At 48.5% G+C, this 23,285-nt stretch overlaps 2 protein-coding genes across 2 annotated transcripts; both read left to right on the plus strand.

Annotated features, from left to right (window-relative positions):
• Positions 1 to 2,513: 2,513 nt before the first annotated feature.
• LOC109732183 (uncharacterized) lies at positions 2,514 to 3,961 on the plus strand. Its single transcript, XM_020291378.4, has one exon. It carries the CDS (start codon positions 2,577 to 2,579, stop codon positions 3,540 to 3,542), a length of 966 nt encoding a protein of 321 aa, XP_020146967.1. The 5' UTR covers positions 2,514 to 2,576; the 3' UTR covers positions 3,543 to 3,961.
• Positions 3,962 to 9,302: 5,341 nt separating this feature from the next.
• LOC109732182 (peroxidase P7) lies at positions 9,303 to 10,875 on the plus strand. Its single transcript, XM_020291377.4, has 3 exons — positions 9,303 to 9,739; positions 9,829 to 10,020; positions 10,108 to 10,875. Exons 1-3 carry the CDS (start codon positions 9,521 to 9,523, stop codon positions 10,657 to 10,659), a joined length of 963 nt encoding a protein of 320 aa, XP_020146966.1. The 5' UTR covers positions 9,303 to 9,520; the 3' UTR covers positions 10,660 to 10,875.
• The last annotated feature ends 12,410 nt before the right edge of the window (positions 10,876 to 23,285 follow it).

Genomic DNA, 23,285 nt, shown 5'->3' on the forward strand with positions numbered 1-23,285 from the left:
CAATACAAGTTTCTCCTCGATGTTCTTGGAGATCTATTCGATGTAATACTCTTTTACGGTGTGTTTGCCGAGATCCGATGAATTGTGGATTTATGATCAGCTTATCTATGAATATTATTTGAATCTTCTCTGAATTCTTATATGCATGATTTGATATATTTGCAAGTCTCTTCGAACTATCGATTTGGTTTGGCCAACTAGATTGGTTTTTCTTGCAATGGGAGAAGTGCTTAGCTTTGGGTTCAATTTTGTGGTGTCCTTTCCCAGTGACAGTAAAGGCAGCAAGGCACGTATTGTATTGTTGCCATCGAGGATAAAAAGATGGGGTTTTCGTCATAATGCTTGAGTTAATTCCTCTACATCATGTCATCTTCCTTAAGGCGTTACTCCATTCTTTATGAACTTAATACTCTCGATGCATGCTGGATAGCGGTCGATGTGTGGAGTAATAGTAGTAGATGTAGAATCGTTTCAGTCTACTTGACACGGACGTGATGCCTATATTCATGATCATTGCCTTAGATATCGTCATAACTTTGCGCTTTTCTATCAATTGCTCGGCAGTAATTTGTTCACCCACCGTAATAATTTCTATCTTGAGAGAAGCCTTTAGTGAAACCTATGGCCCCGGGTCTATTTTCCATTTTATAAGTTTCCGATCTACAATTCTGGTTTCCTATTTATTTTCTTTGCAATCTTTTACTTTCCGTTCCATAAACCAAAAATTCCAAAAATATTACTTTACCGTTTATCCATCTCTATCAGATCTCACGTTGCAAATAATCATGAAGGGATTGACAACCCCTTTATCGCGTTGAGTGCAAGTTGGTGTTTGTTTGTGCAGGTATTCGGTGGCTTACGCGTTGTCTCCTACTGGATTGATACCTTGGTTATCAAAACTGAGGGAAATACTTACTCTACTTTGCTGCATCACCCTTTCCTCTTCAAGGAAAAAACCAACGCAAGCTCAAGAGGTAGCACCCGCCATGTTTCTCGAACTTGGTGCGCTCGCAAGATACAAAGCACCTTTTATTTTAGTGCAGTTTTGCAACGAAAGTGTGGTCGTCCTTAGGCATCGAAGAGGTCGTGGTTAATCCCTATGATGTTGATCGAGCAGGAGAATCAGCCCTGGAGTTCCTCCTCCAATGCATTAACCACCAGGCTGTTATTGGGTAGGGCAGGATACAAGAAATAGTGATCATTGGCCGCAGGTATTTGTGGTGGGAGTGACCTAAAATCATTAGGAGTAAATCCCCATGAAGAAAACTGGGGATGGCTGAAGCCCTCGGCGGGTTATGTTAAATTGAATGTTGACACTGGTTTCAACAACGACACACTACAGGCTACAGCTGGAGCTGTACTCAGAAACTCAAAGGGACATTTTATTGCGGTTGGTAATTGGAAGATTGATGGGAGTGCAAACGCTCTAATGGCTGAAGCATCTGCTCTTCGGTTTGGACTGCCGCTTGCACAAGCAACTGGTTGCAACAGGACTGTGATGAATTCAGACAACATTGAGGATTAAGGGCGTGTTCGGGAGCCCTCTGGCTTCTCAACTCCTCGACTCCAAGACGGGAGCTGAGCCGAACGTTTGAAATCATGGCTGTGAGAGTGAGAAGCTGGCTATTAGCTACGTGCAAATTTGCCGGAGTCGTGGAGCTGGGTATTTGCTACTCTCAGAAAACGAAGGAGCTGGAGTTGGCACTTTTTACGGCCGCCTGCCACCGCCAAGTGACTCTCATCGAACCGGTACGCTGGAAACAACCACGAGCGAACAGAGGAAAGAGCCACGAGCGCCTCTTTCACACGCACCCACCCAACCGGGCCTATAGCCCAACCTCTTTTACAAGCCACTTGGGCTGTCAGCCCACTCCAAACGGGTCGAATATGCATTTTCTGGCCTTTTGGCCTGGCGGATCGCTAGCTGCCAGAAGCTGCCGCACCGAACGAATCCATCGCTCCAGAAGTCTATGTGGGAAGCTGGCTGCTGGAGTTGGGCGCTGGAGTTGAGGATTTTGCAGCCACGGGCAACTACCGAACACGCCCTAACATACTAAATGTTGGAGCTGTTGAGTGTTGTTGACATCTTTGCTAACCACTATCATATCACATGTTAACTTCCCGTGATTAAGTTTCAACCCTATATTGGAGAAAAAGATCTTGTTGCCCATGAACTAGCAAAGTTAGCAAAACATGTTGGTTGTAATAGTTGGTGGAGAATGCTCCGCCTTCTCTAATATCTCTTCTGATAGATAATGTAAATCTTATTATCAGTAAAATAAAGAGGAGCTGATTAAGTTCGAAAACAAAGAAAGACCAAAAAACCGGATCAAACAAAAAACCAGAACAGCACCAAAGCCCAGAACAGAAAAAAAAAAAGAGAAAGAGGAAAATTGGATATCTGCGCTGGGCGTTGGGCCGACAAAAATGGAATCTGCCGGTACATAGGGCCTCCTGTTTATCGGCCCAAAACAATCGACCAGTCCAGCAGCCCCCGTCACTCTCTCTGGGTCTCTTTCTTCTACACGTCTCCTCTCCACTCCATCCCCACGTCCACCCACCGTCCCACCCCTACAATGGATTCTCTCCCGCCGCCGCCGCCGTCGCTGCCGCCGTTTGGCTCGCTGCTCCTGCCCTTGCCATCCGATTCGTCACTGCCCTCTCTCCCTTGGCCTGACCTCATCGCCGGTGCGGCCGGCGCCACCCTCCGCCTCGTCTCCGCCCACTCACGCCACTTCCTCGCCCTCTCCTGCCTCCTCCTCCTGCCGCTCTCGCTCCTCCTCCTCTCCCTCCCCGCGCCCTTCCCCGGCGCCTCTCCTTCCGTCTCCCTCCGATCCCCGCAAGATTCTTGGAGCAACCCCCTCTTGCTTCTCGCTCTCGTGGCGGCGGCGCTTCTTTACCTCGCCGCCTTCGCCGCCGCCGCCGCCAGCGCGCACGCCGGATTCTTCGGCCGCCCCGTCAAGCTCCTCGCCTCGCTCCTCTCCGTTCCCGCGTCCGTTCTCCGCCTCCTCCTCACAGCCCTCCCGGCCTCCCCTCTTCTGCTTATCCCCCTGCTCCCACTGCCCGCTGCACTTAGCACAGCTATTGCTCTTCTTGGCGTCTCCCTCTTAGCCCCCTTCTGGTCCCTCGCCGGCGCCGCAGCCATCGTGGAGTCCGCTGCTGGGCCCTCCGCGCTCCGCCAGAGCTGCCGGCTGCTCTCCGGCGCACGCCTGGCGGCGCTCTCGGCGTTCTTGGTCTTTGCCGCAGGCATGGGGGTAGTACTCTGGGGTTTCAGTGGGGTGGCCATGGAGACATATGATGCTGCCACCGGTTGGGCTGGCATGGCGCCGGCTGTGGTCAAGGCCATGGTTGGAGCGGCGGTGTTGGCTGCAATGATGCTGTATGGAATGGTGATCAACGTGGTATTGTATATGCACTGCCGTGCGCTGCATGGGGAGCTCACTGGAGAGATCTACAATGAATTTGCAAGCTCATATGTCTACCTGCCGTTCGACGAGGGCAAGGATCGTCATATTGTATCGGTGGTCACACTGTGGCCTTGATTGTCTATCGCGCTATCTGGTTAATGGTGAGTTTATACATTCCAAGCACAGTTTTGACCACAGTCCTGATGACTATGTGTTCGTTGCTGTTCCTCTCTGCATAAGTGTGTGTTCCACCGTGCAAATGTTAAGATGAAATAGTGTCTTCTTAGCCTCAGATGCGGTGCTCTTAACATAAAAGTGTCTGTTATATGTAGGCTGTTGTATCAGTATTACTGAATAGCAAACCAGTACTTATGTGGATGGTTTACCTCAGAACAACATAGTGGTATATATCAGGGATGACTGAAAAGTCTGTTCCAGTTAAAAGAGTCTGGGTTGGAATTGCTTCAGTGTTTAGAATGCATTTTGCTTGAATGGTACAGTGAGGTGTTTGTAACACTGCTGGAGAAAATAAATTCTTGATAGTTTCAGAATTCAGACATACCAAAAGCACATTTGTTTGATTAATTTACCATGGGCGTGAAGCAGAAGTTGTACAATTTCAGATGCCATTGAATGCAAATGTAATCTGCGAAACAACATCATGCATTATCTTCATTGCAATTTTCTTCATTCAGAGACATGCCTGGTGTTGTTATCCTTAGCATTAGGAAAGAAGTAAAGCAGTTGCATTGTACTCCCTCCGTCCGAAAATACTTGTCAAAGAAATGGATGTATCTAGACATATTTTAGTTCTAGATACGTCCACTTTTATCCATTTCTGCGACAAGTAATTCCGGACGGAGGGAGTAATTCGTACCGCTCTGCAATTTCTGTAAGAGAGTGCCTTCAGTATTTCTGTATTGCAAATACTGAAAAACATGCATACTTTTGAATTATTCAAGGACAAAGCTCTTAGCTTGGCATTGATATTGGAGTAGTTGCCCTCTCTATTTGCAACCATTTATTCGACCCTTTGGATCTTTAACTTGTGAAGCACGACATTGATTCAAGAATTACTCAGGCAAATCTTATCTGAAATTAACAACCAATTAAAAGTGACATCTAGTTACTCAGTCGGAATTAGTACTTCCTTCATCCGGAATTAGTTGGCGCTCAAACGGATGTATCTACTCCCTCCGTTCCAAATTACTCGTCGCAGAAATGAATGTATCTACAACTAAAATACATCAAGATACATCCATACCTGCGACAAGTAATTCGGAACGGAGGGAGTAGCACTGAAATGGAGTAATATATTGTGATGTTTAGGAAGAAATAACTATATATTCCACTTCCATTCAATAACCTGTACAAGGGAACTGCGATGCGTTCATGCTTAGTACAATATCTTCTTATATGTGTGATACTACCTTTCCCATAATAATACTCCCTCGTATCTATATTGCTTGTTGTAACTTTAGTACAACTTTGTTCTAAAGTTGTACTAAAGCTGTGACAAGTAATATGGATCGGAGGAGTAACAATAATTTTAAAATCTTCCAAAAATAGTTGTAGAAAGAGTACCTCTTTTTTGCCTGGACTTCAAGCAGTTTAGATTTAGCCGTGTTAATGGTCTCACATTCTTGGTTTATAGAGAATAATTGTGTGATGAGAGTGGTTTTTCTACACCCAGGAACATTGCACCCACGATCGAAAACATAGCAAAAGAAAGAAAATCTGTACTTGGGTGTAGCCTCTACTTTCCCTTGTGTGATACTCTACTGCAGTGTGAGTGGATGCAATCTTAACGAATCCGAGGATACTCCACTGAAGTGAAATGTAATTTAGCTTGTAAAAAGCATGTAATAACCATCATTAGCAGCTTCTTTCAGGTCTCTTGAGATTTAGCAGCTGCAAAAACCGTGTTGTTAGTGGTTTGCAACAAGCACTTGTGTGGGTTTTCCAACAAAATAACACCAATCATAGTTTCAGCAGACACACCTGTCTAGCACCGACAAGCATACCAAACACCAGAGCTTATTAGGTATTGGCAGTACCGAAATGTGTACTACAATATTGCGAGCAGGTAAACGGAGGATAATTGTGATTGGAACTGGAAGATGATTAAGCATTGGTATAGGCTGGATTTGCAGACCTGCCGGTCAGTTTTGTCTATGCTGAGCAGGGTTGGACAGAGTGGATCCATCGTGCTCACTTCGTGCCTAACTCGGCTCAATGCAATCTCTCATGGTATAGAATGTTTGAGTGTGCTGCATCTCCGGTGCTGGCTAGCTCCATCTCAGGTGGTGGCTAGATCGATCGACTTTATTAAATGACAGACTTTTTATTCAGATTCAAACAGCGTATAGTTGTTCTAGAAAAAGAAAACATTCCTAATGTATATAGATGAGTGGATGTTATGTGGTCTAGAAAAAACAATTTTTACGGGATTGCTAAATCTCAATCGACTGAGACTTAATGTAGTCTCCGTCGATGCTACTAAACCCGGGCATGGACAGCCCGGCCCGAAAAACCCGGGTCGGGCTTGAACATTCGGGCTAGGCTCGGGCTTTATTTTGTAGCCCGAAAGATAGTTTAGGCCGGGCTTTCCTTTTTTTTTTGTATTTCGGGATGGGCTTGCACGTGCGCATACTAAAAACTGCATTCGGGCCGGGCTTTTGGGCTTCGGGCTTGATTTTGGGTCGGGCTTGGGCTTCAAAATAGGGAGTAGTTTGGGCTTTGGGCCGGCTCGGGCTTGAAAAATGAAGGTCGGGCTTTTACAAGCCCGGCCTGAAACCCGGCCTGGCCTAACGTTTGCCCGGGATTAGATGCTACATTCACGAGATTTTACGTGGAGATCTATGTAAAATTTTCTTTTTTTTTCTTTTTTTAAATGTTCTATCACTTGACTGAGACATATCTCAGTCAACTGAGATCTAGCCACACCCACAAATTTAAGAGCACCCCCTGCCCCCTCCTCCCCAAAGTTAAAAGTTGGAGGAGTTGGACCACAAATAGTCATTCCTTCAAACCCTGTACTCCATAAATATTTGAAGCGTATCCCTTAAAACTTATCCCCTTTGCTCAAATTTGAGCAGAGAACGGGTATTCTTACTCTTCTCTCTCCACCTCTCATCGCATTCATGGTGCAACCGTCAACGCTTGCCCGATTAGCCCCGCTCGGCTATAAAATCCCTCCTTCGCCACACCAGAACCCTAACCCTAGTCTCGGGGCATGATTCGAGTCATGGCTGACCACAACACCTGAGGCACCCTGAGCCTGGGCCATGGTGCGTCACCGTCTCGACCATGCTTTCCGCCAGTTGGGTAGAAATCGCAACGGAGGTGTCCGCAATCCTTGCCTCACGCGAGGCCGCCATCGCGGGCGCATATTTGAGTTCCTCCTCCACCCCGTTGTCGGAGGGCGACGACGATAGGAGATGGTAGAGGTCGACGACGAGGAGGTGGAACGGTGTGGGTTCTCTGATCATAGTGCGGTGGCGGAGCACCATGCCATTGGGGGCTTGGTGGAGGACGAGTGCGAAGTTGAGTGCAACCGCCAGACGTTGACCATTATGGAGAGGGATCACGACGACATCTTTGCGGAGCTGGGTGACACCGACTCTAACGACCACGAGCCAATGGTGTAGATGTGGAGGGGCACCCTAGAACACGAGGCATCGGGATCCGGCAAGTCGCCAATCCTCGACCTCTCCTCCGACGAGGAGACCTCGTATAACTTTAGTTATTTACTAATCTAGTTGTAGCATTGTATAATTAAGGCACTTTTATGTTTTATATGTGGTATGAATAATTATATGCTAACCTAGTTTAAATTTGAGTTTGAAATGACTATTTGTGCTTTGAGCTTTTGAGAAGTTACAAATTTGCGGGAAGTGCTAGGTGCAAAAAAATTAACTCGTCAAAAGTGGAGTTAAGTTTTAGGGGGACGTTTGAAAAGCCATAGGATAGGGGAAGGGTTAGAGATGCTCATAGTTGATGAGTTGGGACTGTAACCAATTTCATCCAGTTATAAACATAATAATTTGGAGGAAAATTGTACTACTAGTCATGCTTGGGCATCTCCAACGCCGACCCTCAAACCTGTCACAACTGTCTTGACAGCGAAAGCCATCCAACACGGTCCTATATCAAACCGCAGCACGGTCCGGACGCGATTTCTCCTGCAAACCGGAGACAAAAGTGGGGGAGGTTTGCAGGAGTCTGGACCGATCCCAAGCCCGCTTCTGACCGCCCTGGCCCACCAACCCCCCTCCCGCACGTTTTCGATCAGTGCCGCTCTAGAGCGTCAGCGCCCGTATTCATACCCGGCTAGAGCAGACGCGACTGCTCACTGGCGCCGGCATTGAAGCGGCGTACCGGCCGAGAGAGCGCCTCCTCCGCCGCTTCCCGGTGCAGGCGACTGCCGCACGTTCAAATGACACGACGGCCACAATCCGTCCGTCTGCCGCCCGCATTTATGGCATGCGGTTACCGAGGCGTCTCCTCCGGCGCCACCCGTCCGTCCCTCTGTCGCCCATCGGTGCTATATAAACCGCTGCCCCGGCCATAGCCACAATCATCCCTCTCGGCACCACTCCCCGCCATGGATCCCTCCGCAGCCAAAGCTCTCTCGGACGGGCTTACGTTGAAGCAGAAGAAGGCCATGGCCGCCATTGCTACCGACTGGTAGGCCGGCAGGCAGCCGGAGGCGCCTCCGACGACGACGTGCAAATGGAGGACGCCTCCTCCGACGAGCCAGCGCCACCCTCCTCCTTCGCCCCACCCTCGCGGGTGCATTGCACCATGACCATCGGCAAGGTCCGTGCCCATTATATGGACATGGTGCGGGAGGAGCGGGAGGACCAGTTTCGGGAGGCGCAGACCGACGCCAACTACAACCACGACCTCCTCCAGGAGCATCTGCAGACGAAGGAGCAGGTCGTCGCCGGCAGGGTGGTCGCATCGGACGCGGACATGGCGGAGCAGGAGGCGCTGCTCGAGTCCTACCGCTCCGCCCACGAGATCCGCCTCGCCCACTGGAAGTACCAGAAGCGGGTGGCGGCCGTTGGCAAGGAGTGTGACGACGAGGCGGGCGAGGTGTTGTTCGGCGGCACCTACGATGAGGAGGCCACACCTCGGCGCCACGACCACAAAGAAGCCGACACGTCCGTTGGCACCACCAGTAGTGAGGAAGAGTAGTGCACGGTAGGTCGCCGTCGCTCGTGTCCCAGGAAGGCCACCGCTCCTCCCCTCTCCCGTCGACGCCAAGCTTGGTGGGCTGAGCATTTTTGGTCAATTAGTCGCTTGGCGACGACGTGAAGGCGGAAGCTTGAGTTCTCGGGGCTCCAGAGGCGGAGCTGAAGAGCGTCGAGGCGGAACAAGAGACAGTGAAGCTTCATCTCTCGGGGCTGATTGCCAGATACGGGGACCGGACGCCGGTGATCATTTAGAGTAGGTATTAATTATACTCCAGAGCCCGTCTACCACCGCTTTGACTTATTTATAATGAACTTCATGTTTATATGAAATCCGGTCGTGTTTGCACGAATTTTGTTCGGTTGGTTCGAGTTATTATGAAAATGTATATGGCTAAGGTTGGATGGCGTCCTCCCACATCCATGCCCGCGGACTAGTCCTCTGTCCGCGGACGGATGCGGGAGAAAATTTACGGGTTGCCGGAGATGCCCTAACAAGAGTCAAAGCCTCCAGGACTCCTGTCCCGACGACAGTAACCATGAGGCCATATGCGTCAATCATTCCAACATATTCCTCGCGCCCAAGTTGCATTGCTGCATAGATGTGATCCACGCCGTCGTGCTCCGCATCGATCTGATGCGGCGCTAGCACTAGAGTCCAACCTTAATCAGCCCACCGTCACCTTCCCCCGCCGGTCCTCGGCAGGCACATTAGTCAGCCCATACAGCTCGAGTTCAGGCGTCCGGCCAATCACTCCCCTCCCCGGAGCATCTGCCGCCATATGCAACCACGAGCTAGCTAGCCGGAGACACGCACCCACACCCACTATATATACGCTCCTATGTCATGCTTCCCTTCTCATCAAACCATCAGTACAGTCTTGAGTCTTCTCGTCTACTTGCTCGTCGTCAGGTATGGCCGCCACTGCGGTGAGGTGCCTGCTCATGGCTGCCGCTGTCTTGGCCCCGCTTTTCGCCGGCTCCGAGGGCGCGTTTCTGTCGTCGAAGTTCTACGACCGGAGGTGCCCCAGCTTGCAGACCATCGTGCGGTCGGCGATGGCGCAGGCCGTCGCGGCCGAGCCGCGGATGGGCGCGTCCATCCTCCGCCTCTTCTTCCACGACTGCTTCGTCAATGTGAGCGGGAGTACACTGGCGCCATTTCCTCAGTTGATTTTGTGTCTGTGGTAGTTGATTTGCTGATCTCGAGGTGTTTTCTTGCGCAGGGCTGTGACGCGTCGATCTTGCTCGACGACACCGCCAACTTCACCGGCGAGAAAAATGCGGGGCCGAACGCCAATTCGGTGCGCGGCTACGACGTCATCGACACCATCAAGGCCCAGGTTGAGGCGGCCTGCAAGGCCACCGTCTCCTGCGCCGACATCGTCGCCCTCGCCGCACGGGACAGCGTCAACCTGGTAATCAGTTGCTCTGGTTCATCCATTCCCCGATCCATGCACCATTGAAAAACTTACTCATCAGCAAGATGATGGGATGCAATGCAGCTCGGCGGGCCGACGTGGGCGGTGCAGCTGGGCCGCCGCGACGCGCGGAACGCGAGCCAGAGCGCGGCCAACTCCAACCTCCCGAGCGCGGGGTCCAGCCTCGCCGGCCTCATCGCCACGTTCGGCAGCAAGGGGCTGTCGGCGCGGGACATGACGGCGCTGTCCGGCGCGCACACCATCGGGCAGGCCCGGTGCGCCACCTTCCGCGACCGCATCTACAACGACACCAACGTCGACGCCAAGTTCGCGGCGCTCCGGAAGCAGACGTGCCCGCAGACCGGCGGCGACGCCACGCTCGCGCCCATCGACGTGTCGACGCCGACCTGGTTCGACACCACCTACTTCGAGAACCTCGCGAACAAGCAGGGGCTTTTCCACTCGGACCAGGAGCTGTACAACGGCGGGTCGCAGGACGTGATGGTGAGGGTGTACATGCGCAACCCGGACATATTCGCCGCCGACTTCGCCAAGGCGATGGGGAAGATGGGGAGCCTCATGCCGTCGGCGGACACGCCCACGGAGATCCGTCTGGACTGCAAGAAGATCAACTAAGGTCAACCGGACCGGAGGATGAATCTGTGGTGTCCAGTCCGGACGAACTCGCGAGGCTATCTATGCTCACAGCTTCACTCAGAGTACATTGAGCAGCCAAAAGGGCTGTTAGCAGATGTGGAACTGCTCCCATTTCCATTTTGTTGCTGGCAATTGTAATGATCAATTAATCAAGATTCCTTTCCACGAGACTCGGGTAGATGGATTAGCTTGAGATCGCACGCACTCAATCCGATAGCGAGTATACTCCAACGGAGTCTACTGACACAGTGACACATCAACGGCGCTATGACAGACGTCAAACTGTCAGTAACAATTTAAAATCAAACTTGCTGCATCTGATCTGTTAGAGCCTAAACAAAACGCTTAATTTACCTGCGTCCCCAATAATGCAGTGCAAGTTGCCGCGCACAGATCGAGCGCGACATGCGTCATGGGCACGGCGTACAGCCCCAGGTTCCGCTGGGAGCAAACATGCGCGCACGGTGGCATACATACTGAGATGACAATGGCAGGCGGCCGGGCCACTTGCCGGGGACGAGATAGATGCCCGCCGCCTCGGGCTGTCTCGTCACGTGGGAGGGCTACCTAACCGTTTGTCGCGGATCCGCACGTTGGCCTTGAGGCGCCGGCTGGGTGAGTCGATCGGCCCAGCCCTTCCCCGCGCGCGCGCCCGGCCATTTTGCGCCGCCGCGCAACAAGAAACTGGCCGCTCCCTCTTGCTCCGTGCCTCCGCGGGGTCGGTGATCACGGGGCGCCGTCGCGTTCGGCGGTTGGCGGCCATGCCCTGCCGGCTGCCGTGTCACTGCGTAGCGGCGTGTGTGTGCCTGAGGAAAACGACGACGCAGGCATCCTATCCTGAAGCCGGATCGGTGAGCCCTGGGTTGGCGAGCCAGGCCGCGAAACGTGGGTAGAGTGATTCATATGAAATGGCAAGTGGTGCATCCGACGGAAGGTGGCAGAGGAGATTCGGTCATGTTTGCTTCTCCACGCGGTGGTCGACACGGCGGGGATCTCTATGAGGATCCGGCAGACCGAGACGACAAGTTACCGGAGATATTCTGTAGCTATTCACTGGCAGAAGCTGACGATCAGGACTCCATGCGTTGGTGGGCATGTTAGGGGCTTATAGGGCATCTCCAACGGACACTATTGTTCGCGGAGATAGTGATGCGGCCATCCAACCGTGTCTTCATCCATTTTAAAACAAACTAGAACAATCCAGACGAATCCCCCCGGCCCCGAAATCAACAATCCAGACGAATTTGAACAAACACGACGTATAATTCACTAAAGTTTGGACATCATTTATATAAAACAGATGATATTTTGTCTATTTAACTAAAAACAAAAGAACTAAGAGGCTAACTTGTAGCGGACGGTGACCTCGTATGCATGGCCGCCCTGACCGGCTACACCGCCATCGTTGTCCGTGCCACTGTCGCTATTGGAGTAGTCCTTCCAACGACGGAAGGGCGTAGTGGCACAACACCCCTACCGGGCCGCCGCCTGGCGCTTTGCGGAGAAGTTGCTCTTCTTCCTCCTACGCCGTGCGGAGGGCCGCCGCGGCAAATGCCGACCCCGGCCGTGGTGCCTTGGCGGCGGCCTTGCCCTTCCCGACGACGATAAAGGTGTTGCTAAGCGACCACTCCTCACCGATCCTAGCGAGCTCCCCGTCGAGGCGGCGGCGACGCAACGCGGCCGTCTCTGTGTTGGTGGTGGACCACTCGTGGGCCCAGGCCTCCGCCGTGTCGGGGTCCTCACGGACCAAGGAGGGCGCCTCGTTGGACTTGGCGACCGCGGAACGGTGTGCCACGTTGCGCCGCTTCTCCTGCGCTGCCTGCCTCGTCGCTCTCTCCTCGGCCGACACGATGGCCCGCGACAAGGAGCAGGCACCGCTGCGGACATCGAGGTAGTGGAGGAGGCGGCCGCGTGCCTTCATGGTCGCCGACAACACCTCCTTCTTGACGGACTTTCCACGCCAGTCGCGGCGCAACGGTGACGTTGGCCCATCGATCCGGGCGTAAGGGCCGCGTGGAGGCGAGGCAAGCTCCTTCTCTTGGCGGCACCTGATCTGGACGTCGCGGTTGCGTGGGAGGGGGGCGGTTCTGCCTTAAAGTGGTGAAGAGGCGGTGACGCTAGTTGTTGCTTCACGCGGTAGCACGAAGGCAAGGGCGAGTCTTCCTTCATGCGTGCTGGCGGCGATGAGGGAGGCCCCGCACCAGGTTTCTAGAGCGACCGCTCCATCAATAGCTCTATTTGCCGCAAGAACTCCTCGTCCGTGGCAATGGCCGCGGCGTCTGAGAGAAGGAGCAGCTGCTGCGCGATGCTTGGTCCTCCTCGTCGTAGAGCTTGTCACCGGAGGAGATAACGCTCTTCTTGTCGGAGGAACTGGCGGCCATGGTGCTCGAGGGCCCCAGAGAGCAACAACACCAAGATCCGGAGGTAGATCCTGAGCCGCCGCCGCCGCCTCCTGCCAGCACGGAGAACCACGACTTGGGCATCTGGATGGGAAGGGGAGGAGAGCTTCAGAGATGACGAGAGGCATATGGCTACGAAGAGGGGGAGTTTGGAGGTTTGCAATGTGGATGGCACTGGAGCACGACTTAAATAGGCGTGATGGCCAGGCGAAGGGATCGAAAGCCGGCCTCAATGCTACTAAGCAGCCAGAGTAGGTTTCTCGGTCGTCGTGTGCATTGAATCGGTGGTGCCCGCTCATCCGGTGCGTCTCTCAGACCGGCATTTAGCCGCGGAGTCACGTCTGCTTTGGAGCGGCGCTGACCAGTATGAATGTACGGCAACCGCTTCACGTAAGAGAGTTTTTCAGGTGGGACCGGGTTGTTGGACGCGTGCATGATAACGGTCTGGACGTCGGTAAAGCCCCCGTTCGCTAGCAATTCACATGATATTCTGAGAAAATGTACCTACGATGCATGTACCGCTACAGGGCTGTGATGGCTCGATTCTTCTGTACGCCAGAGGCGAGAAGTCGGCCGACCCGAACATGAACTCCCCACGTGGCTTCCCATCATCGACAACATCAAGTATAGCGTGGAGGCCCCGTGGCCTGGCGTCTTCTCCTGCGCCAACATCCTCGCGCTCGCGGTGCGCGACGGATCGTTTCTGGTGTGTGCCGCCCGAACTTCGTTAGCCGACCCGCTGGCCGACCGCTTTGCTTGCTACTTTGTTCCATGTATTTATCGCAACCTTGTTCTTGCGATCTGTTGTAGCTTGGCGGGCCTTACTGGGACGTGCGGCTCAGCCGGCGCGACTTGAAGACGGCGAACCGGTCCCTGGCCAACGTCAACCTCCCGTCGGCGGGATCCAGCCTAGACAAGGGCTCTCGCCGATTGACATGAAGGTTCTAGAATTTTACTGTCTTTCAAGCATAAGTTACAGCTGCATGCTCTGTCCTATTTTTATGCGCATTTGATGAGCTCTCTGGTTTCAAAATTAATTTTTATAAGAGTGAGCTTTTCTGCTTCGGTGACGCTGCAGAGTCCGCAGCTGAGTATGCTGAAATTTTTGGCTACCAGCTTGAGCAGTTCCCGATTAGGTATCTCGGTATTCCGATTCACTATCTGCGCTTAACTATTGTTGAGTGGAAACATGTGAAAAAGAGACTTGAGAAACGGCTAGCCAGTTGGAAAGCCAAACTCTTGTCATATGGGGGGAGATTGATTTTGATCAATTCCGTCCTCAGTAATATGGTTCTATACATGTTGTCATTCTCCCACTTACCGAAAAGGGTTCTTCAGCGTTTGGATTATTTTAGATCCAGTCTTTTTTGGCAATGTGATAATGAATCTAAGAAATATCGACCGGTAAGGTGGACTGCATTATGCCGACGTAAAGTCAAGGGGTCCTTGGAATTCAAGATCTTGAGATTAAAAACATCACACTTCTGAGTAAACGGGTTTATAAATTACTCGGTGAGAATGGAGTATGGCAGGAAATTATTCGTAACAAATACGTGGAATCCAAAGCCATTTCTCAAGTTCATTGAAAACCCGGTGATTCACATTTTTGGTATGGTGTCATGAAGACCAAGGAATTCTTTTTTTCAGTTTGGTACTTTCTTAGTTAGGGATGGTTCTCAGGTTCGATTCTGGGAAGATACCTGGCTAGGCGCCACCCCACTTATGGTGCAGTACCCTATCTTGTACATGATTGTCAAACATAAATTTGTCACGATGAAATAAGTTTTGGGACAAGAAAACCCCAATATTTCTTTTCGTAGGGACCTCTTGGTCCTCCCCTAGCAGCATGGAATGAGTTACTCTCTCGTCTGGAGGACATTCAACTGACAAGCAAGCCAGACAAGTTTCAATGGAAACTGCATTAAAACGGCAGTTTCTCAGTCAAGTCCTTGTACGATGCGATGACTCATATTGATGTTTCCGTTGATAACAAAAAAATGTGGAAGCTAAAAATACCTCTAAGAGTGAAGATATTCCTTTGTTTTTTAAGCAGAGGGGTCATCTTAACTAGAGATAATCTGGCACGACGTAACTGGCAAGGTAGCAAGACATGTGTCTTTTGCCAACATGACGAGTCTACTAAACACTTATTTTTTGAGTGTAAATTTGATCGTGCAGTATGAGCCATAGTTCAAGTAGCTTCAAATCTATACCCCCACGTAGTGCACATAACATGTTCGGCAATTGGTTGCGGGGGACTGATAAACAATTTTCTACATATTCTTGTGGGGCGGCTGCCTTATGCTGGGCATTGTGGCTTACCAGGAATGATGTGGTTTTTAATAATAAATGTGGTTCTTCTCCTGTGCAGGTTATTCATACATGTACGCGATGGCTCCGTACTTGGTTTATCCTGCAGAAGTCGGAGGACAGAGACCTTTTTATGATGTCGTCTACGCGACTGGAGCGTACGGCCAGGGAGGCCCCTCCATGGATGGCGGTGTAATCTCTGTATAGACCTGCCACACCCTAGGCTGGATTGCTATATTTTTGCTGCGAAACTATGTTTATTTTTTGGTCGTTTGGACTTGTTGGCTGTGTGCATCATGTTATGCAGATGCCAGACATTCTTTAGATGCAGTTGTATCACCTTGATAAATCAATTCAATGAAATGTATTTTATCAAAAAAATGCTCTGTCCTACTTTTAACCATCTAAAACTTGACATAAGAGCATCTACAAATCCGGCCCATCAAACACCCGCAGACGCGATCCGGCGTCCGCGGACAATGATCGGTCATGCCTCAAATTAGCCACTCTGCATTTGAGTCTATCATATTTCAACTCTCAGATCCATACAAAGTATGCAAAAGAAATCCTACTTACTACCCTAGCTTATCTTTGTGATCGGAGATGTTCACGACGTTGGTGCCGCGCATCGGCTGGACGGGCGCATAGGAGGGCTCCGACTCATCCTCCTCCTCCTCGACCTCATCCATGTAGGCGAGCATCTTTGCCTCCTCAGCGGCTTGCTGCGCCTCCATCTCCTGCCAACAGCGGCGTCGGGCCTCCGCAACCGACTCCGAGCTGAGGGAATCAAAGATGGCATGCTGCTCCGCCTGCAGATCCGCGTCGTCAGCGTCCCCCACATCTGCCTCCTCCTCCGGCTCATCATCCTCCTCCTCCTCGTCCTCCAACTCCTCCGGGTCCATTGCATCTGAAGGTATCCCCACGGTGATCTGGCCTTCGCACCTTGCCCGGATCTGCTGAAGGAGCTCCAGCCGGCGCTCAGGCGTTAGAAATGGGTAGCTCCTACTAGGCGGACGAGGAGTGGAAAGTGGCAGCGGCGGCGGACAGACAGAGGAAAATGTGGATGGTAGGGTTTCGGTGCGGGCGATCGACATAAATAGCCTACTTGACAATTTTATCAGATCTATTTATCCAATCTATCACAATTTTATCCCGCCGACTTGACAATTTTCTATGCCGTTACCCGTAAGAGGGATTGACAACCCCTCATAAGCGTCGGGTTGAAAGTATTTGTTCTTTGTGTGCAGGTACCGTTTAGATAGTGTTGCTTGGTTCTCCTACTGGATTGATACCTTGGTTTCGTAACTAAGGGAAATACCTACCATAGTTGTGCTGCATCATCCCTTCCTCTTTGGGGAAATACTGACGTAGTTCAAGCGACATCAAAATGAATTTCTGGCACCGTTGTCGGGGAGACATCATCAACATCTATTAGGTCCCTAATCACGAATCTCATCTCCTTACAATTCACATTATTTGCCATTTGCTTCTCATTTTCATCTCCACCACTTCACAAAATTTGCCTTTTTATTCGCCTTCTTTTTTGTTTGCCTTTTTCTCGTTTGATCTTTTGTTTGCTTGAGTTTCCATGTGTCTTCTATTTGCTTGCATCTTCGCTTGCTAAAAATCTATTGATATGGATCCTCATCCACTTGCTAATCTTTTTAAAAGATCCAATTATGATGAACCAATTGCTAGTGAATTAAGTTCACTAGATTTTCTTTATGAAGTTTTGCTTGAGATTCATGAATCTGAAAATTGTGATGAAGTGTTAAACGAAGAAATTTATAAAGTGATTCATGGTAGCTCCTTAAACAAAAAGCATGATTGCAATGATGTTATTATAAATTTTATTAATGTCAATTGTGTTCGTGATATGCAAAACCCCAAGCTTGGGGATGCTTGTTTTGTTATGTCCACTACTTATTGCAATGATCATGATTGGGGTGATAATGATTCTTATGATCTTGAAAATTTATTTAAACCTCGTGATGAACATGCTTGCGATAATATTAGAAGTGGGTTTGGAAGAGTGTCAACTTTAGCTAAAAATAATCCCACATATTTGGAGAGTGTTCAATCTTATGAAATTTTTGATAAAAATGGGCTTGGAGAGGTCATGACTTTATTTGATGATAATATCACTATTTTGGAACAGTGTCAACTTTGCATGCATGTGGATCATGTAGAAAATATTTTATGTGGTAGTTATATTATTGAATTTTATTATGATCCTACATGTAATTATTTTGAGAGAGGAAAACATTGTTGTTGGAATTTTCATGTTACTAATTTACTTCTCGTTATGTTGAGATTGCTATTGTTTCTTTCTTCTTCCTTGCATATGCTAGTTTTTGCTTGCCATGATAATTTGTTTTCTTATAAAATGCCTATGCATAGGAAGTATGTTAGACTTAGATCGGTTGTTCACATGATTTATGATGCTCTCCTTGTGCTTCAATTATTGTCTTTTATGTGAGCATCATTATTATCTCATGCCTAGCTAGGGGCATAAAACGATAGCGCTTGTTGGGAGGCAACCCAATGAATAATTTTTTTTGCCTTTTTCTTTATGTTCTTGAGTGTCTACAAAATTATGCTACTGTTATGATTGTGTTTTTTTGTTAATTAGTTTTTGTACCAAGTGAAGTGAGGGAGTCCTGGATTTTGGGGTCCTCGGGGGTCCGGTCTACTGAAGGTGGGCCGGACTGATGGGCCGTGAAGATTAAAGCAGAAGGTCATCCCCCGTGTCCGGTTGGGCTCCCATATATGTAGAAAGGCAAGTTGGATGTCCGGATGTAATGATTCCTTCCTCCTCAAGTCATGTCTGTACAAACCCTAGGTCCCCTCCGACGTGTATATAAGCCGGAGGGTTTAGTCCGTAGAGGCTAACAGAACAATCACAGGTTAGACTTCTAGGGTTTAACCAATACGATCTTGAGGTAGATCAACTCTTGTAATCCCACTGGTGCGCGTCGGTCCTAAACAAATGGGTTTTAACCCCTTTCTGCGATGGCATTTGGAATCGTCGCCAAGTGAGTGTGGGTGATAGGGGGTCCTTCCCGCACGACCCAGAAACCGTCGGGGATATGCCCTCCTGGCACACACGCTCGGCAAAATGAGGTCGTGTGCGACCGGTGAGCGCTCAAATACAGAAATACGTACAATAGAGCTAAAAAATACAATTATACAGGCAAAATTGTTTCCGGTCGCAAGTACATCCCACACAGTCAGTCCCCGCTAAACGTTTCCGTTCGTATGTACATCCCACACAGTCGCTCCAAGGAAAACGTATCCGTTCACAGGTACATCACATACAATTTTTCCCGTTAAATCGTTTGCGTTATTGAATGTATCACACACGGTACGTAGAAGAAACTGTGTGGCAAAGGCTGTCCATCACACACAGTTTTTATGTGGTAAACGTTTGCGCAAGGTGGCCTAACGCAAACAGTTTTCAAGAGAAAGTCGTGTGTGATTGTTCATTGATCCAACACGGTTTATTCCTAGAAACTGTGTGCGTTGCCTGAGGTCATCGCCCACGGTATTTTTTCAATAACCGTTTGCAATATCAAAACCCAATTAGCAGGCTAATTGCCCTATTATTAATAATCCATTTATTAATCTAATTGACATTCATATTAAGCACACAATATATTCCATTTCCTTATTAAGGAAGCAGAATTTCATAATTGAAATACATCAGAGTACAACATGATATAGCTTCCGCACTCAGCTACCCCATTACACAACCGCACCAGCACCAAGTTCCACATGCAACATGTAGAACCTTTCAAAATTAGCATCATAGACGGTATATAGACAGATGCATCTCATCTGGAAAATTGATGAAGCGGAAGGCGAATATTGAGCCTTCATTCATGTTGAAGGTCTTTGCAAATTTAGGCCAGTGCCTGTGGATGATTGACAGTCCGTCCTTCGTCCTCTTCAGGAACACTTCAATATTGAACCATGGGTGTTGTATGAAAACCTTCCTCGCCTCCTGACCATAGAGGTGGTTTGAGAGGTAATCATCAGTGAACTGCTTTGGAAAGGCCTGAAACAAGGATGTGCATAAATATCTTCTTTATATTAGAAATGGGGCAAAGGAATAAAAAAAGGCAAGGTATAATAGTTAGTACCATCTTGTAGTGAACTGATGTCTTCTTCATTGTGCAGACAAAGATCTTGTTGTTTTTTGTTGCTAATTTCTTTATCCTAACAATCTTTCTGAGTTTCTTGATTTGATTGATATTCATGGACAACTCATTTCCCCATATGCAAAAAGGGTCGAACAGTGGGTCAAAACCTCTGACAGCAGGACCTACATGTGCAAGAACAAATTGTTAAAAACCAAAATATTAGAATGGTTCCTGCAATTGCACAATAATGTACTATTAGAGAACGAACCATGCATGTGCTAACCTCGATTGTAAACCTGAAAGTGCAACTATCCCTGGGTGGTTTTGGTAATTCCTAACAACATATAGCTCATTGAGCTAATGCTATTTCAAGATAAATATTTCAGGAAAGCTGAATGATTGGCATGGCATGGATGAGGAAAGTGGACCCCTCAAAATGCTAAGGACAAAAGAATTGGCTCAAGCTCAGAGCACAAGACTCTACATTTTAATTTTAGTGATCCAAGATCACATTGAGTCCATATGAAAAGCCAATACTATCAAGAGGGGGTGAGGTGTTGCTTAATGAGTTTCTTGCTCAAAGTGTTTAGTGATATGCTCCAAAAACCCTTAACTACTTTCTCACATCCACATATGTCCCAAACCAAAAGTCAAACTCGGCCCCACCGAAACTTTCTATCCGGCGCCACCGAGTTCAATTGACATAGCCACTGCCAGAAACCCTAGTCTTTTCGGTCTCACCGATAGGGATCTCGGTCTCACTGAGATGGGATTGTAATCTCTCTGTTTCCCTTTCGTAACGTTTCGGTACAACCGAGATGAGCGATCGGTCCCACCGAGATTGCAATGCAAACTTTCTGTTTCCCTTTCGTAACGTTTCGGTACAACCAAGATGAGCGAATCGGTCCCACCGAGTTTGCCTGACCAAATCTCTGTTTGACTGTTACCAAAATCGGTCTCACCAAGTTTGTGTAATCGGTCTCACCGAGATTACGTTATGCCCTAACCCTAACGAAATAGGTCTCACCGAGTTGACATGTCGGTCCCACCGAAAACCCTAACGTTCACATTTTGAACTAAATCGGTCCGACTGAGTTTCATGATTCGGTCCACCGAGTTGGTGACTTGTGTGTAACGGTTATATTTTGTGTGGAGGCTATATATATCCCTCCACCAACTCCTCATTCGTGGAGAGAGCCATCAGAACATGCCTACACTTCCAACATACATTTTTTGAGAGAGAACCACCTACACTTGTGTTGAGGTCAAGATATTCCATTCCAACCACATAAATCTTGATCTCTAGCCTTCCCCAAGTTGCTTTCCACTCAAATCATCTTTCCACCAAATCCAATCCTATGAGAGAGAGAGTTGAGTGTTGGGAAGACTATCATTTGAAGCACAAGAGCAAGGAGTTCATCATCAACACACCATTTGTTACTTCTTGGAGAGTGGTGTCTCCTAGATTGGCTAGGTGTCACTTGGGAGCCTCCGACAAGATTGTGGAGTTGAACCAAGGAGTTTGTAAGGGCAAGGAGATCGCCTACTTCGTGAAGATCTACCCGAGTGAGGCAAGTCCTTCGTGGGCGACAGCCATGGTGGGATAGACAAGGTTGCTTCTTCGTGGACCCTTCATGGGTGGAGCCCTCCGTGGACTCACGCAACCGTTACCCTTCGTGGGTTGAAGTCTCCATCAACGTGGATGTATGATAGCACCACCTATCAGAACCACGGATAAAAAAAATCTCCGTGTCAAAATTGCGTTTGCTCCCTCAAACTCCTCCCTTTACCTTCATGTGCAATTGTTTTACATTCCCCTGCTATATTCTTAGAATTGCATGTGTAGGTTGATTGCTTGACTTGTGCAAAGTTGCTAAAATCTGCCAAGAACTAAAATTGGGAAAAGGCTAGATTTTTATTTGGTCAAGTAGTCTAATCACCCCCCTCTAGACATACTTTCGATCCTACAAGTGGTATCAGAGCTTTGGTCTCCATTTGCTTTGATTTCCATAGCTTTTGGTGGTCATAGCCTTGGTTTCACAACCTAGGAGAGTATGGCGTCTAGCGAGGAAAATTACCACCGTAGAGGCCCTTACTTTGATGGTACAAATTTTGCTAGTTGGAAGCATAAGATGAAAATGCATATTCTTGGACATAACCCCGCCGTTTGGGCTATTGTGTGTATTGGCTTGCAAGGTGAATTCTTCGATGGGAGAGAACCAAACCGTGAAGCTACCGCGGAAGAGTTGAAGATGCTGCAATACAATGCTCAAGCTTGTGATATTCTCTTCAACGGATTGTGCCCCGAAGAATTCAACAAAATCAGCCATCTTGAGAATGCAAAGGAAATTTGGGATACTTTGATTGATATGCACAAAGGTAACGACTCCGTCAAGGAATCCAAATTGGATGTGCTTCAAAGCCAACTTGACAAGTTCAAAATGAAGGATGGTGAAGGCGTCGTTGAAATGTACTCTAGGCTTGCTCTCATCACAAATGAGATTGTCGGCTTAGGAAGTGAAGAGATGACCGACAAATTCATCATCAAGAAGATCCTAAGAGCCTTGGATGGAAAATATGATACCGTGTGCACATTGATCCAAATGATGCCCAATTACAAAGATCTCAAGCCAACGAAAGTCATTGGAAGAATTGTTGCTCGTGAGATGTCACTCAAGGATAAGGAAGAGCTCCATAACAAGTCAAGTGGTGCTTACAAACCCTCATGTGAAGCTCCTACATCATCAAGTGAGAAACAAACCTTCAATGAAGAATTGAGCCTAATGGTGAAGAACTTCAACAAGTTCTACAAAAGTAGAAGCAAGGAAAGAAGTTCCAAGTCAAGGTCCTACAATGACAAAAGATCTTCTAGTCGTGAGCGTAATTGCTACAATTGTGGAAGACCCGGACACTATTCCAATGAGTGTACGGCTCCCTACAAAAGAAGAGAAGATTCTCCCAAAAGAAGGAGTAGAAGACCATCAAGATAAAGAAGGAGTAGAGATGATCGTTATGAACGAAGACCCTCTTGGAGAAGACCATCAATATAAGTCATCAAGGAGCTACACAAAAAGAAGACATCAAGCTCATGTTGGTGAATGGGTATCCGGCTCCGACTCCGACAATCACTCCGAAAGAAGTTATCACTCCGACTCCGAATATACTCAAGATGAAGGTGTTGCCGGTCTAGCACCTGTGTCAACCAACTCCTACGACATATTTGACTCACCAAATGAAGGAATTGGAAGATGCTTCATGGCCAAAGGTCCAAAGGTAACACACCCCGAGTATGTTGATTTCAATAGTGATGAAGATGATTTGCTAGGAGATGATGATTTACTTGTTGACAACTCTAGTTATGAAAACTATGATGAGCTTTCTATTAATCATGATAATCAAGATAAAACGAATGATGATGATAAGAAGGAGATTGAGCATCTAACTAAAGAACTAAACACTCTTAAGTTAGCTCATGAAACTACCTTGGAAGATCATCGAGAACTTTTAAAGACTCATGAGAAGGTACGCTTTGAAAAGCTCAACCTTGAGCAAGAGCATGCGTTTTTAAAGGCAATCAATGATGGTCTTCGCAAGAAAAGTTCTTCTTACATTGCCAAGCATTTACTCTTGTCTACTTACATGCCACAAGTTAAATCTAACAACAAGAACAAGAAAGATTCTTCATCTAGTAGTAACAACAATCATACTAAATCCAACATTGTTGCTTCTAGTAGTTCTCTTGATTCCACTAATG

Source organism: Aegilops tauschii, chromosome 7 (assembly GCF_002575655.3).
Source record: "Aegilops tauschii subsp. strangulata cultivar AL8/78 chromosome 7, Aet v6.0, whole genome shotgun sequence".
NCBI classification, from domain to species: Eukaryota; Viridiplantae; Streptophyta; class Magnoliopsida; order Poales; family Poaceae; genus Aegilops; species Aegilops tauschii.